Source organism: Triticum aestivum, chromosome 4B, assembly GCF_018294505.1.
Source record: "Triticum aestivum cultivar Chinese Spring chromosome 4B, IWGSC CS RefSeq v2.1, whole genome shotgun sequence".
Classification (NCBI taxonomy): domain Eukaryota; kingdom Viridiplantae; phylum Streptophyta; class Magnoliopsida; order Poales; family Poaceae; genus Triticum; species Triticum aestivum.
In genome coordinates this window covers 538,652,843-538,668,917 of record NC_057804.1, presented here as the reverse complement: position 1 = coordinate 538,668,917, position 16,075 = coordinate 538,652,843, and the positions used below count along the sequence as shown (strand labels likewise).

The following is a 16,075-nucleotide window of genomic DNA, read 5'->3' as shown; positions in this document are numbered from 1 at the left end:
GTATGAATCTTGGTGATACGTATGTACTTCTCTCCGTATATGAATCTATGTATGCTTCTATGCTTAAGTTTGGTTTTATGAACCGTTATGATTTTTTCTTAGTTGTTATGTTTTTCTATAAAAAATGTCATATTTTTTTTTGACAATTTATGACGTGTGGAATCACAAACAAGTTCATCAATAGCTTTAACTGAAGACCTTTCATTGACGCCACACAATTGTTTCCGCTTTGATTGTTTGAAATTCAATATATACCTTCTTAGAGACATAACTCACATAGATATGGCCGCCTTCACTTGGGATGTTCTTATAGTAGTATTTTCGCTTCATCTTTAACGCGGAGAGTGGATAGACTTAACTGACAATCTTTTTTTGGAAACATAAGAATGCTACTATCTAGGTTGATCTTCACCCACCTCGGGTGGGAGCTCCTCTTCTTCTTCGTGGACCAAGCAACTAATCTTTCCTTTGATTCCTTTGGTTGAGTATACATATATAGTGAACTACCGGATAAATCATACTGTCTTTGATTTTGCAACGTAAATAATTTATAAATATGCAATTAACCGCTTGATAAAAATAAATGTACTAGAAGGCTTCAGAACTTGCCAGGGATAATCCTTACCGAGCTCGCCATATTAACCACAAAATCACAAGAAATGGTGTAAAATCCCGCGTGACTCATGACAAGCATCCGCTGCCGTGTAGTTTGCCATAATGTGCTCTGTCATTTCCTCGTTCAGCAAATCACCTACACATCTCGACGCCGTGCGCTGTATGGGAATGTCGCCATGGATCTGCAGAAGCCTTGAAGTTGAAGAGGCAAATTATTCCATTTCCATTCCAGCAAAAGAAAACATTCCATCTCCACGGTTTACCGTCCGTCCTGTGCTATCCCCGTGCTCCCAGCCCATGACTCTGATGCCAAGCGCCCAAGCCCATGGGTGCAGCCCGACCCAATAAAAACATGCGGCACGTCACTCGGCTCTTCTGAAACCAAAAAGCAGATCAGCTTCTTTTCATCCCCTTCCAGCTCGCGGCGGGGGTCATCGAAGGAAACCCTCTCCGCCCCTCTGCCCTTCCACCGCCGACCGCCACCTCCAAGGGATTCGTCTCTCCCCATCCCCCTCCGCCGCCGCCGCCGCCGCTCTACTGGACCGGACCGGCGTGGAGCAGAGATCCATCAGGGCTTGGATTTGATTTTTCCTGCTCGTGACGAACCCTAGCCTGCTTCGGATTGCCTGGAGAGCCTGATCTGTTCCTCCCTTCGCGGTAAGCATTCCAATCCAAACGCCCTTTATCTGTTAAATCCATCGATTTTCCCTTTTTTCTTGCGGATTCGTTTGCTGTTTGGTGGAGTAGTGATAGCAGCCTGTTTCCCACGAAATTTAGGGTTCGAACTGACCCCAATGCTCCTCGTTCCTTCCGCCCCCGACGCCGACGCGCTAATGCTCTGGCTTCTGTTGTTTCCGCAGCAGGGAGAGCAACTGGAGGTTTCGCTTGGCGCTCAGTGGATGGTACAATGAACAGGCACAACACCCGCAATAAGAACAAGAGGCCACACGCCGATGAGTCTGCGAGCCCGTCTTATGCTGCTCTCAAGTATGTGTACATTGCCTTTCCCCATTGCTAGGGTGAAGGGTGAGATTTCAATGTGTTTCTGTTGCTGACATGTTTTTTGCTTGGGGTGCTTGCCTGTTATGCAGGAGGATACATTCTACGGGCGCCATCACTCAAGATGATATTAGGCAACTTTATAGTGTGTGGAAGCCGGTTTGCCAGGGCTGCCATGGGAACACCAAGGACTCACCCAATTGTTTCTGCGGGTTGATCCCCACCACCGGTGGGGCGAGGAAGACTGGCCTCTGGCAGAAAAATGGCGAGCATGTCAGTGGCCTCGGCCCTGACCCATCCAAGGACCTCCGTGCTTCCACCGAGACGCCTGCTGGATTGACTAATCTGGGCGCGACATGTTATGCTAACAGCATACTTCAGTGCCTCTATATGAACACTTCCTTCCGTTCAGGCATTTTCTCGCTAGAGCCAGACATCTTGAAGAAGCAACCTGTTCTCGATCAGCTGGCTCGATTATTTGCGCAGCTACACTCCAGCAAAATGGCTTTCATTGATTCAGCACCTTTCATCAAGACCTTGGAACTAGACAACGGTGTCCAGCAGGACAGTCACGAATTTCTCACCTTGTTTTTGTCTCTGCTCGAGCGTTCGTTAAGTTACTCCAAGGTTGCTGTTGCGAAAACTATTGTGCAAGATTTATTTCGTGGAAGTGTGTCGCATGTGACTCGGTAGGTAAATGCCTAAATTAGTGCTTTTCTCAAGATTTATTTTGGGAACTGAATGGATCTGAACTTTAAGTTAGAAGGTTTATCTTCCCAATATTACCATATCGTGTTTGCCTTGTATGCTCCTGTTTGCTCGCATACACTGTGTTTTATTGTCTTGCGATGTTCTGCCGCTACAGAATTACTATAAAAATATCTTAGTTTGTGATTATAATAACAAGCTGGTTATCTTGTCAAACAGCAACAAAATAGTTAGCTGGGTATGATTTTTTTTTTTGAACTTGAGAGTCCTGTTTTGCTGGATCTTGTACTTAGGTCAAGCTATGTGCTCAGGTACATATCTTTGATTTTTTAATTGGATTGACCACTGAGTGCATTCACAATTTCTAATTCACACAGCTTGCACATACCAAAATGAATGACAATATGATATGTTAGTTCATTTGTACTCATTAATTTTTTGGAGGACTGATGTTGGTTATCATACGCTTAAGGTGTTCATCATGTGGAAGGGATTCTGAAGCATCTTCAAAAATGGAAGACTTCTATGAACTGGAGCTGAATATTAAAGGTTTAAGTAATTTAGAGGAAAGTCTGGATGACTATTTGAGCGTGGAGGCACTGAATGGGGAGAACCAATATTCCTGCGAGTCATGTCAGAAAAGGGTAGACGCCACCCGTTGTATAAAACTTCGCTCGCTTCCTCCTGTTGTTAATTTTCAGCTGAAGCGATATGTATTCCTACCAAAGGTGATTACTCTGATTCAAGCTTGTTCATAGTTTTGTGCTATCTGTTGCTCCTGCTTCTGTCTTGTATGTGATTTCTTGATTTGTGTGGAAGAAATTTACTAATTTATTTCCTCCGCAGACAACAACGAAGAAAAAGATTTCTTCATCATTCAGTTTTCCGGGACAGCTAGATATGGGGAAGCGGTTGTCGGATCCTTCATCTAATTACATTTATGACCTGGCTGCTATTTTGATTCATAAGGGTAGTGCTGCTAATAGTGGTCACTATGTGGCACATATAAAGGATGAAAGCAATGGTCACTGGTGGGAGTTTGATGATGAGTGTGTATCCAGCCTTGGTTTTCACCCTTTTGGTGAAAAACCAGGCAAGTCATCTGATAAAGCGGATCAGAAATCTGAAGGTACTTCTACCGAAGGCTCTGTGGCAAATGGTAATAACAGTAGCCATCATGATGCTGCACCGACTTCTAATATGGGAGAGATGTTCTCTTCCACTGATGCTTACATGCTAATGTACAAACGTTCGAGCAAGGATGAAAATGGTATTAAAAGCAATAATATTGTGGAAGCCAGTAATAGTTCACTTCCACGTCATCTGATGGATGAGATTGATGCATTGAATGCATCATGTGTAAAGGAATGTGGCGAGTACCTAAGTAAAAAAGATAACCTTTTGGCTTCCATACAAGAAAGGCGCCAAGAAATAAAATCTGTTATTACAGAAGCACCTGCTACTCCAGACGACGATTCATATTTTTGGATTTCACTAGACTGGCTTCGCCAATGGGCGGATAATGCTACCCCTCCCTCGTGAGTTCTCTAGAGCACTTGTTTATTTATTTCCACTTCTTTTTCATCTACATTTAAATGCTTTATTATTACTTGGTGTCGTGACAACACTATTCTTGCAAATGTTGTTTGTCAGTTGCGTAGAAACTCATAACTTATTGCTCTTGTGACTACTTTGTATTGTTGTACTTTTTTCTCTAGTATTCTTGTACTGTTAGCTATCTGGATTGTTGTACAGTTAGCTATCAAATCTATGGAATGATAAATAAAAGCTGGGTGTTAAATACATATAATGCTCATTTATATCACAAGCCATCAAATATCTGAGTACATTCACTACATTGATTTATTTTCCAAACACAACAACCATCATGGCAGTTCGAAGTTCTGTGAGGGCATCATCTGTCTGTACCTCTAGGTTTAACCTATGCTTGCAGTATCTACATGAAAGGAGCTGGTTGGTAGTTGCTAATATTTTTCATTGCTAAGCTCTAGACTAGATCAGATTTTCTTGATTTGAGATCTATCTTAGCCTTTTGGATTTTCCGTCCGTTCGAATATATAGGGACATAATAGGGTATATTTTGATTGGCCGGGACAAGATCGGCCATACCATCACATGCATACACCACTATTCATTATAATGAGGAGCAGCCCATAAGGAATTTAACTTCACATGAGAATGCAATGATAACCTACTATCAGTTTTTGACGTCTGAACCCTTTTAGCACACCGATTATTAGTTTTTTGTGAAATATATGTGCTATCTCAGTTATAGGTGCTATACGTAGCAATTCTTGAAATTTTGTATGGCTACACTCCTTGTTATGCATACTAGCAAAGTGCCGGTGCGTTGCAACGGATACAAAATAAACCAATACATATTCACAAACTTGAAAAAATTACCTTATTTTTGGTATATATATCACTAAAAGTATGGTGTGTTCCATACAAATTTATTCCTCTTTATTTTTTTTGGGTGAGGCGGGGGAGGGATGGGGCTGATATTGAGACAAAGTGGTTTTCTGCAAATGTGGAGCAGAGTCGTGGGGTCTTTTTACAAAATGTCGTAGTTACTCCGCATGTGTTAGATGCAGATTGGATGGTCAGTCAGATAGTAAACACACCATCGTCACCAACTAAATCTTTAATAGGTGTAGATACTCTTCTGAACAAATAGCCTTAGGATATTCCTGGCAGGATCCACATAACAACTTTATGTTGGTTTCGCAGTTCCATTGACAACAGTCCAATTCAGTGTGAACATGGAAAAGTTCCAGCATCTAAAGTCACATCCATGAAGCGATTATCGGCTAAAGCTTGGGAGAAGCTACTTTCCAAGGTAAGAATCTTCTCCATTTGTTGGGTTTTATTTCTCGAATTGTTTCTCTCACTCGGTTTGCTTAGTGGTAATGTTTTACTTTAGTTATTTGCAAGTACACTGTATTTTGTACCTAGTTCTGAACTTCTTATACTACTAAAATACTACTGATGGCTATCATTTATATTGTTACATACTAGTACGGAGGAGGACCAACACTCAGCAAGGATGATGTTTGCAAGGAGTGTCTCAAGGATGTAGCAAAAACTGCAGTTTCTGCTGATGTCTATCGTGATCGGAAAGCATCGTTAAAGAATCTTGCAGAAGCTGCACTTGCTGGAAGTATTCCAGAAGGTCCTTCTTACTTTATTTCGAAGGCATGGTATGGAAAGGACATCCTTCTCAGATTCTGTTCTTGGTTCTGTACGTGACTTGCTGAAGCTAAACATTTTTTACGTATTAGGGTTATTCTCCTCAACTACTGTTTTTATGGAGCTATTCATATACAGACATAATATTCTGCTTAAGGCGTGACTTGCTGAAGCTAAACATTTTTCACGTACAATTAGGACTATTCTCCTGAACTACTACTGTCTTTGTGGAGCTATTTATATACAAACACAATATTCTGCTTAAGGCCCTTCCAAATTTCAGTCCAGTTATATGATGTACTATAATGTGTTTGTAAGAATCCTTATCTGCAGTTCCACCAACATGAGTCATATGTTAGGTCTGTATGTTGTGTTTACTTTGTACTACCTTCTAATGGTTGCTCTGTATTGATTGCCTTTGTGTGCAATACTTCAACCATTACCATGATGTGGGATGTGGCCAATCATTAGTTTTCTTGATTGGGTTTTTACACCTTAACCAGTTTCCAGTTATAACCTAAGTATGTCTCACAGTTGTTCCATGAATTTGGCACTGAATGCTTCTTCTGTCGATGTGCACTCATGCATAGTCTTTTATCATTCTTCCTGTTTTGCTGTCCCAGTGGTTGCATTACGTTACCAAATCACAGATATCTACTAGAGTCTCATACCGATCTATTTTGCCGTTGCTCCCAGGTTGTCCCATTGGCTGCGAAGGAAAAATGTGGATATCACTTTTGATGCTGATAAGGGACCAACAAGTGCTCTAAGATGCAGCCATGGGAATCTTCTTCCAGAGCACGCTTCTGGGGCAAAGCGGGTATCTGTGCCAGAGAGCCTATGGCTATTTCTCTATGAAACCATCGCAAGGGAAGCTGATGATATTGTGACTTTTCCGTCAGATACTCAACCATGCGAAATCTGTGACGACAAATTGTCAGCTGTTGCTTCTGTTGAGGATAATCTTAGGTAAGCTAAAAATGCCATAATACAGTGAATTAATCAATGGCATATAATTGGATTCACGGTTAACAATGTCATAATACAATGGATTATTAATGTGGGATAATGAACTGTTCACTTAAAGTGGGTGGTTATATTAAGTTTCTTTTGACATGTTATTTGTCTCTTCAGAGCGGTGAAACTGAAGCAACGACAGAGCCATGAAAAGTTAATCTCTGGGAAAGGCTTTGCACTTAATCCTGGACAAAAATATTATTTGGTTCCTTCGTCGTGGTTGTCAGAATGGAGAGCTTACATTACAGCGACTGGAAAAAATGTTTCGTCGTTACCAGAACCTCAAAGTCTTGAAGCTGCTATAAATTCACTTAAATGTGAGAAGGTAAACTATCTCTTCTCTGTTCTGCTGATAAGTCGTCCTACATGACGGTATGTGTGTTTGGTTCTGAAAAGGCCAGGAAAAACTTGAACTCTAGTATATAAATTTCTATAGTCAGGTAAGTGTGAAGCTTGCTGTTAGGGTAATATGGCTAGAAGTTAACTTACTATTCTCCTATTGTGAAACAATGAGATGAATATTAGCACTTTTTGCAACACATTGGTGAAGACTGACTGCCAGGATAATTTGGGCAAGGAATTGCACTTCTGCACACTGTAGATTGTTTAATCTACCTATAAGGTCGTGTGGTATACCAGTTGGATTCATTGAGTGAGGCCCAAGAGTCATACATATATAATGCTGCCCTTTTGCATTCTTTAATGTTTGCCAGTGAATTAATTTAGAAATGTAATAGTTTACAGAGCAAAGCAAGACCAAGAATGGGATAAGATATAATTTTGACATGAGTACAATCATACTTTGAGAGCACTACCAAATAAGTATGCATCGTAACTACCTTCATATCTGTGGCATGACACATGTTTGGTGCTCTTGCCTAATTGATTTAAGAATTCACTATAAGTTATTATTTCGTCACTTCAAGTGGGGTTTAATAGAATATTGTGAAGATTTGTTTGGTCAGCGAGACATGTTTAATTTGATCCTCCCTGTAAATGATGCATATTCATATTTTTAATGCGGGTCTCTAGGAGACTCAATTTATTTTGTTGACTTGATTTGGCAAATTTGCAATACCACCACCTTTGTTATCTAGTTATTAGGTTGTAAACTATGAAGTATTTCTTTTTGAATATTTTGATTATTTTTCAGCATTCTAGATTGTTGCAAAGGCCTTTGGATATAGTTTACAAGCGTGGGGGCATCACTCAGAAAACATCAAATGTAAGTTCATGTATCTTCATAACTTATCTTTCCTACTCTCTTTGTCGCCTCTTTTTGGGCTAGCTGTTTTCTGAAGTCTGTCCATAGCGTTATTGCTCATTGGGACGACTTGATTTTTTTTGGAGTGTGTGTGTGTGTGTGTGTGTGTGTGTGTGTGTGTGTATGAAATTGATGTACATTGGTTGTAACGATGATCCCCCAGATTGAGAACTCAAGCTCCAGCTCTTTTTGTTCAGAAGCAGATGATATCTGCTATGATGTGCTGTTCCTCTTTCAAATATGCGACATATCGGTTTCAAACTAGTATTTATTTGTTTCATGAAGTTTGTATGTGGTAAAGATGATCTCCCAGATTGGGAACTCGAGCTCTGGCCTTCTTGTCAGAAGCACAGGAGGACGTCTGCTGTGCTGTTCTGTTCCTCTTGAAGTATGCGGCATATTGGTTTCGAACTAGTATTTATTTGTTTAATAATTTTTTATGGATCTATACCGGTAAAGCTTATGAATATAAATGCATACTAATACTAGATAGAAAGTATAAAGTTCTTATACATTGTTATTTAGTTGCTTTCCATTGCTGTTTTGGGCATTGTTTTACTGATATGTTTTGTTGCTAGATGAAAACAAATAATCTTGACGTTGTGGGTTAACTATATGCTTGGTTTTCAGACTGATGGGTTAGCAATCATCTCAGAATCTGACTGGCAATCATTCTCTGAGGAGTGGAACGTGGCACATGCAGATGGCGCATGTGCTGAAATTGTTTTTAGTAAGAGCTCAGAGGATAAACCGCACGAGTCATCTCAAGCAATGGTAATTTTGGATAAAGATCCGGACCAGTCTATTAATGGTGCAAATGATGACTTGGAGGACTGTAGACCCTATGTCAGAACTGATCCTGAGGTAAACCAAATATTCTAGATTAGAGTTATTGATTTGCATATCTGACCATAACATTCTTATGTTAATGTAAGCCTGGTTATCATATGCACAATGCGTCGCCTTGCAGTTGCAGGCTTGCACACTTGACTAGTTAAAATATGAGAATCTAAACCAGTAAACAACAATACTACCAGGAAAGTATAATGAACAACAAACTGCAATAGTGCTCTTCTTTCATGTAGGTTAGTCCTGATGACATGATGATTGAGCAATTAGAAGCTATTTTGCTACAAGTGTGCAACATTCCTTTTCAATAGCTCTCCTGTAAACCATCAAGGTCGCAGCTGTGACAGCCTCTTCGGCTATTAGATACGAGTCGTCGGCTGTCGCCTCCTAATATGTGATTCTAAAGTGTAAACCATCGCACAAGAGGGAATGGCAGGGAGACGGTGTATTGGACGAAAAAAAGGCAGAATCTCGTCTCTTACGCCTCATAGATGAGCTTAGTGATAAGGTTTACGTTGTTGGCTGAGTGCTGTTCCCTTGTAGTAGTTGATTTAGTCAATTAAATATTTTCAAGCAATGGAATAATTGCACCTGTCTGATGAGTAAGAAGTGCACATCCTATTTTCCCTATTTTTTTAGTCTCATTTGTACTTGTGAATTTTGCATGCTAGGTTTGTGAAGAATGTATTGGAGAAAGAGAGAGCTGTGCATTGGTGGAGAAACTCAATTACCAGAACGAAGATATCCATGTTTATCTTGTGCGTGGGAAAGAAGCACCAAAGTCAATTAGAGAGGCATCTGCAGCTCTTCCTGTTCCAGATCGCCGGACTTCAAAGCGTTCCCGGAGAACGACCACAGGGAACTCAATCAGTTTGAAAGTCTCTGGTTCTACAACTGTCTATCAGTTGAAACTCATGATATGGGAATCTTTAGGGGTATGTCATGCATATCAAACTTTACTTTATGCAAAAAGCCAAGCACCGATACAGTTTCCTCTTGCATTTCATATACAAAAAGGAAAAAACACAAGAAAAATTAAGAAGAAAACTTCTGTTGATTGGTATGACTGCCACTTGATTCTATTTCAGCTGAAAGAAGTTTGCTAAATAAGTATCAGTATTGAGTCGTACTCTATACTTCAAAGCCTTCTGGACTGGAAGGCATATTTTTCAGTTAATTTTATCACTTCAACAGATAATACATGCGGTTGAAATAGTTTGAACTGTCCAAAAGAATAAGTTTGAACTTTAAATTGTAAAGCTTAACATTGTTAGCTGCAACCGGTACTTACCAAAGTGATAAGCTCCGGCTTAAAGTACCAGGTGCTTAATCAGTTAGACCCAGGCATCAAACATGTAGTTTTAAGGTATTGTAGGACCTTACAAACCGGGAGGGAGGGTGTACTAAAAGGATCGTTGCCTATGCTGTGATTGTTCTGAACCTTTTGAGCCTATCAGTTGGCGCCCATACCATTATACTTCCTCCATTCCAATGAATAAGGCGCGCATGTTTTCCAAAATCCAACTTTGACCGTAAATTAGATCAATACAAATTCAACGGTATGATATTTATCACATGTAATCTACATTTGATTGATCAAATTTATGGTCAGAGTTGAATTTGGCATGAGTGTGCGCCTTATTCATTGGAATGGAGGGAGTACCATCATAATGGAGTACTGTGGCTATACATTGCACTTGCTGTTAAAATATGGTTCCCACCTTTCCCTTACAGCTCAAGCTTTCAAGTTAACTAGTTGGTGCATGCAATTCAATATGGTATCAGAGCCAAGTGGTCTCGAGTTCAAGACCCGGCTAATGCACTTTTAACAAAATAGTTGGGGCTTACATCGATCCCATGAAATTCCTGAGGAGCCTAGACGTGAGGGGAGTGTTGAAATGTATTGCCCACCAGCTTTTGGGTTAACTGCTCGGTGCATCCATTTTCAAATTTCAATACTTGCATGATCACTTGATCACATATTTTTGGATTTTATTGTGCTTCCTTTTCTGAAGCATCAATAATGTTCACAGTATTGGCAAGTCAATCGTCCAATAACGTAGTGCTGACTTAAGATGGGGATACAGAATTTCCACATAATAGTGCAACTGTGCTGGTAATCGGTAATTATATACTCCTGTAAACTAATACTCAGTATAAGACATTTTAGATCACTAAATCATCTAAAACGTCTTATATTTGTTTACAGAGGGAGTATGTTCTAGCATCCCCTTTCTCTCCATTTTGTTTAAAAGAGGGGCACACCTGCACTGGTTACTTTTATTTTATTTCTGGTGCAAAAATCTTGCTTGTTTTATTTTTCATTGCGGTTGTCTGCTTCAGTCCAATTATTGCTGTTGTCATATTTAGATTGTGAAGGAGAATCAGAAGCTTCATAAAGGCCCTCTCGAGATTGAAGATGATTTTGCGACTCTTGCTGACAAGTGCATTTTCCCTGGGGATGTTCTGTGGGTTAAAGATTCTGAATTGTTTGAGGATCGTGATATAGCAGGTGAAGTAAAGTAACAAATACGATTACTTGAACATTTCTGAAAACATTATATTGTTAACTTTGCTATCCTATAATGTTTCAGATGAAATTTCAGAGCCGAAGGCTGATGCACTACCTGCTGAGGAAGGCTTTCGTGGGACACTATTGACATCAAGTGTATCAGCTCAGCTTTGTCAGGACATAGTATTGAGCGAATGAGTTTTCATGCGATCTACATCGCTGCATGCATGTATTGGCATCGCTGCTGTTTACGCTTCTTGGAGGTGATGAACTCCTTCACTTCATATATATTTTGTTTTTTGTCAGTAGACGTCATCACAGACTAAAAACGTGGGTAGGCTCGATCTAAGCTCAAACAAGCCTAAGTTGACCTTCGAGCTTACTGCTAGGCTTGAGCTTGGCTCGGACAAACCTCAAATAAGCTTAGAGCTTAGCATAAGAAAATACAGTGTTGCTTCGTATGGAAATTTAGTAAAGCTGGATTTGGTGTGTAGGCCATTGAAAGCTATGCTGGCACATATATGAAAAGCTGGAGTGTCTCCTGCTCAGCTCCCAAAATAAGTGGTATTTCGAAATTATATGTAAGTGAGTTTTGTCGAGCTATTCGATCACTATCGTTATGCTCGCATGCTCACTCGCCTAGGACTCACCGAGCTGAGCTGATACTCCGTCTTTTTTTGCATTGCAGTATGTCTATGCATAGATAGGTCTGAAGGTTACTACTTACTACTACCTCCGTCTCACATTAAGTGTCGCTCAAATAGGTGTATCTATTTTTGAAATACGTCTAGATATATCCATTTGAGCGACACTTAATATGTCCCAGAGGGAGTACTATATTCATACATTTCATGCTATTCTAAAAACCTAACTTCCTCCATTTATCCTTCATGCTTCATTTGGTTTCTTTATCGACCAGCGAATTCTCTCTATTAACTTGGTTCTAGACGAAATGCCCATGGGTGCATTGTTTTTTTTTCTTTTACTCTTTCTGTTGTTCATTTCAAGGCCCGACTCCTGCCAATATCTCAATGTTTGGTCGTCTTGCTGATGAAGAAAAATACCTGGCTAAATTTAGGCACTAACATATGCTCTCTCTTGTACCCAGGAATCTGATGTTTGGTCATACCAAGTTACGGGTTCTGCTGGACGTGGCTGGAATTTTCGTCTATGGCTGTCTCCGTGCTTTGTGTTTTCATTCAATCTGTTGTATCCCATTGGCCACAGTGAGGGGGAAAAAGGAAGAGGTTCCGATGCACTCTTCTCTGATGTAATTACTTAGGTGTAGTTGACTATTTCTGGCTCTTCCGCTCAGCGTCAGCGCAACCTTTTATTTTTGTTCATGAGAGCTGTGGGGAAACTCCCTTGTACGGCTGGACTATGTCGACGTTTTGGCAAGGAGCCTTAAACTAGCTAGCGTCTGCTTGGATGGGAATGGTAGGGTCTGTAATTCTTTTAATCCCCTCTGTGGCTTTTATACTAATCGGGCTGTTCGCGGGACTGCTTTGCATGTTCTGGTCACTGGTCACTTGCGAGGTCCAACATACCAAGCCAGGCCGGTACGTACCCTTGAATCAAAGAAATTTAAAACATTTCCCGCAAAATAAAAAAAAGTTTAAAATTTAGCATGCAAATAATGGAAAACTGTTAGTGTAAGTTCAATGTGCCCCAAGATGTCAGCTAGCTCACGTTCTCATGCGGTCATGCTTTCGTCAACTGACGGTTTAAGTTCTACTATATGAACTTTGTCCAGTGAGGTAAAATCAACTTTGCGGAACAGAAAATCTAACGCTCAATAACACAAGGAGCAAAACGTTCACTTCAGAGCAAACAATACATGATGCTGGTCTGGTGGAGGAACATTAATCATTTCTGAGAAGTTTAGCAAGCTTAAGCAATCTGTATGTTAATGTACTGCGCTGGAGTAGATTCGTTGGAACCCGTCACTCGCGTGGCACAACTCCTTGTTCTGCAGTCGGGTTCCCAACCACCGCCCCAAGACGCCGATTTTTGAATTGAAGTTTGGCTAAATTAGTTGAAAAAAGACACGAATTCAGCTAAAATTTGGCGGGTTTCATTCATATTCGGCGGTTTTCCTTCATATTTGTACATAATAAAAAGACATAATGAAAACTATGCCGCCCGCCGCCGCATGAGCCTTCCACATGCCGAGGAGCTTGTAGAAGGCGGTGTAGTCGCCTCGTCGTTGTCGTCGTCCTGCACGCCGCCACTGCCGTCTTTGCTACACCCCTGACCTGCGTCGCTGATGCGGGGGGGGGGGGGGGGGTGGCGCCGGCGCCTCCTCGTCGCTGTCATCGAAGACGATGACGCCATCCTCGCGGCGATCTCCTCCACAGCGTGGCATTGGCGCTCCATTTCCTCCCGGACGTAGTCCTGGCGCGACCACGCCAGGCCGTCCTCCAGGTTGGCGGCCATGGCCTCATGCTCCTTCTTCACGGGAAGGAGCGTTCGCTCGGTCTTCGGCTGACGAGGCGGGAGGAGAGAGGAGAAGGGACACGACCGCCCTCGTTGATGACGAGGGTGCCGCCGCGGGTGCGCCGCCCGAGCGACGTCTCCCGCGGCTCCGGCTTGACGGGGAGGGGCGGCGGCCCGAAGGAACGGGAGCGCGATGAGGACGACGATGCCGTCTCCATTCGCATCGGCGTCCAGGAACTGCCGTGGTGGCGAGAGAAGGAGGGGGGTGCCGGGTACTCCATCCGCGACGAGTTGTCGGCCTTGATGTGCTCGAGGACGATTTCGAGAGTACGCCTGGGGACGCCCCACCATTAACGCCGCCCCTCGGAGTTGTGGTGCCCACAGGATTCCGCGCCGTTCGTGGCGGTGAGTTGATCGGTGTGGCGGCGCTCGAAGTACGCCATCGACAGTGTGTGGCTGTCAGGGGTGTACCTCGGTTGCTGCCGCGCGTTTTCCAACAGTGACGACCGGATCTGCGCGATCTCGACACACCGTTCAGCACCAGAGGGCGGCGGTGACACTGGTACTCCGCCGGCGCTGAGCCTCCACGAGCCCAACACCCGCATGTCTGGCGACGCCGGGTAGTCCGCCTCGTAGAGGAGGTGGGCCTCTGCGTCGTACAGGTTGCGACGGCCGAAGCCGTTGGCCGCCGCTCCGTCGCCGGGGAAGCGCTTGGCCATGGTCACGGCTTGAGAGACGAGGAGAGAGAGGGCGTCGACGGCGAGGGAGAGAGCGTCGGCGGCGAGAGAGAGGCTGTTGAGTGTGCGACCAGCAGCGAGGGAAGGGTGGCTTTTATAGCGGCGAGAGGGTGACAGCAGTGTGGACGCGTGAAGGGAGGGGGCGAGACGCGCGACGGTGGCACACCTTCACTGCGCCACCCGTGAATCAATGAAAGGCTAACCGGCGGCGGCCTTCGCATTGATTCCCACGAGAAACCAAGGCGATGAGGACGACCAAGATGCTCGGCGTCGCTCAGTCGTTGACTCGGCGAGTCCACCAGGCTTTCGTGCCAAAAACGTTTCCCTCGGCGCCCCCAGCGCGCCCGGTTTGACCTGGGTCCTCCGACGCCAATTTTGGCCCTAACTGGTGAAAATTGGGCTTCTGGGGGCGCGACTGGGCCGATTTTTTTTGAGCCGTCGATAAAAAGGGGGCTGGGGGTGCGAGTGGGGATGCTCTTAGAGCATCCACATCCAGACGCCCCAAACCCGTCTCAAACGCTCGGGCGGCCCGCCCGGTCATTTACCGGTCACAAAATTGCAACCCAGGTGGGCGCCTCAAATACCCGGGCTGACTGGCACCCCTCATATCCAGCCCAAAATATGGGACAGATATAGGCACGCCTGGGCGCGTCCGTCACGTCGGACCCGACAACCCGATCCCACTGCAAATTGCAGCAAATCCACCCCCGGACCTACCGGTTCCATTTGCTCTCTTCTCTTTTCTTTCTCCTCCGCGCCATCCGTCTCGCAGCTCCACGATTGTTCTGAGTGTCTGCGCTGCGAGCACCGGCACAACACTCCTGTCTATCGTCCTCACCGCTGGAGACGTCGTCGCCGGCCTGGACGCCATCGCGGTACGTCCGGCAACTCCCGAGCTCCCCCTTGCACTCTATGTGTTCAACACATTGTCCGACCTAATTTTTTGTGTTTTTAGGGGAAACGATGAATTCCGATGTTTCGACGGACGAGGAGTATGGACCGACGGAGCTTGATCAAATGATTCAAGATGAGTTCTTCAATTCCTTAGATTTGGACGAAGAAGTGGATATGATCATGCTCATGAGCATGCAATATAAAATGGACCGATAAGTGGATCATATTCTCAACTTCAAGGGCTCAATCAAAGGGAGAAGAGTGAACAATCGGGATAGGGTGTCCGGAGCACGGTTACTGCACAAGGACTATTTTGCTCCGAACCCAACTTTCCCGGATGATCCATGGTTTGGTTGTCGTTTTCGCATGCGGAAACTGTTGTTTTGTGCATTGTGGAGGGAGTGGAGGCACAAACGCTGACTACTTCAAGCTCACAAGGGATTGTTGCGGTCAACTTTCTTTTTGTGCTCTAAGGATGCTTGTACTTGGTACTACCGCAGATGTTGTCGGTGAGATGGCATCAAAGTCATACCAAATAAGCCACATACTAGAAGCGGTTGCATCACATGACTTCTGGATTTGGCATGCTTTATTTGGAATGCCGGGTTCTCACAACGACATCAACGTGTTTCAACGATCTCCGGTGTTCAGGAGGCTTTGCAATGGGGAATCACCGCCGTGCAACTACACCATCACCAGCTGTGACTACAACATGGGTTACTACCTTGCCGATGGCATCTATTATCAGTGGGCAGCGTTTGTGAAGACCATATCCGAACCACAGGGCAGGAAACAAAGCCACTTTGCAACAATGCAGGAAGCAACGAGGAAGGA

At 43.6% G+C, this 16,075-nt stretch overlaps 1 protein-coding gene across 3 annotated transcripts; it reads left to right on the top strand.

Annotated features, from left to right (window-relative positions):
* Positions 1-983: 983 nt before the first annotated feature.
* On the top strand, positions 984-12,689 carry LOC123093154 (ubiquitin carboxyl-terminal hydrolase 26). Of its 3 annotated transcripts, none has more exons than XM_044515068.1 (15): positions 984-1,272; positions 1,476-1,602; positions 1,707-2,303; positions 2,795-3,050; positions 3,169-3,860; positions 5,074-5,182; positions 5,362-5,543; positions 6,229-6,501; positions 6,667-6,874; positions 7,703-7,774; positions 8,444-8,677; positions 9,334-9,597; positions 11,033-11,174; positions 11,269-11,437; positions 12,283-12,689. In XM_044515068.1, exons 2-14 carry the CDS (start codon positions 1,523-1,525, stop codon positions 11,370-11,372), a joined length of 3,213 nt encoding a protein of 1,070 aa, XP_044371003.1. In that variant the 5' UTR covers positions 984-1,272; positions 1,476-1,522; the 3' UTR covers positions 11,373-11,437; positions 12,283-12,689. The 3 variants fall into 3 exon arrangements, with proteins under 3 accessions (XP_044371003.1, XP_044371001.1, XP_044371002.1); XM_044515066.1 differs by having other exon boundaries at positions 11,257-11,437; XM_044515067.1 differs by having other exon boundaries at positions 989-1,272; positions 1,479-1,602; positions 11,257-11,437.
* Positions 12,690-16,075: the final 3,386 nt, after the last annotated feature.

Coding starts and splice junctions, on each gene's coding strand:
- LOC123093154 (XM_044515066.1), top strand. CDS start 1,523: ATGAACAGGCACAACACCCGCAATAAGAACAAGAGGCCACACGCCGAT. Junction 6,502..6,666: donor TCTGTTGAGGATAATCTTAG/GTAAGCTAAAAA, acceptor TTGTCTCTTCAG/AGCGGTGAAACTGAAGCAAC. Junction 9,598..11,032: donor TGATATGGGAATCTTTAGGG/GTATGTCATGCA, acceptor TGTCATATTTAG/ATTGTGAAGGAGAATCAGAA.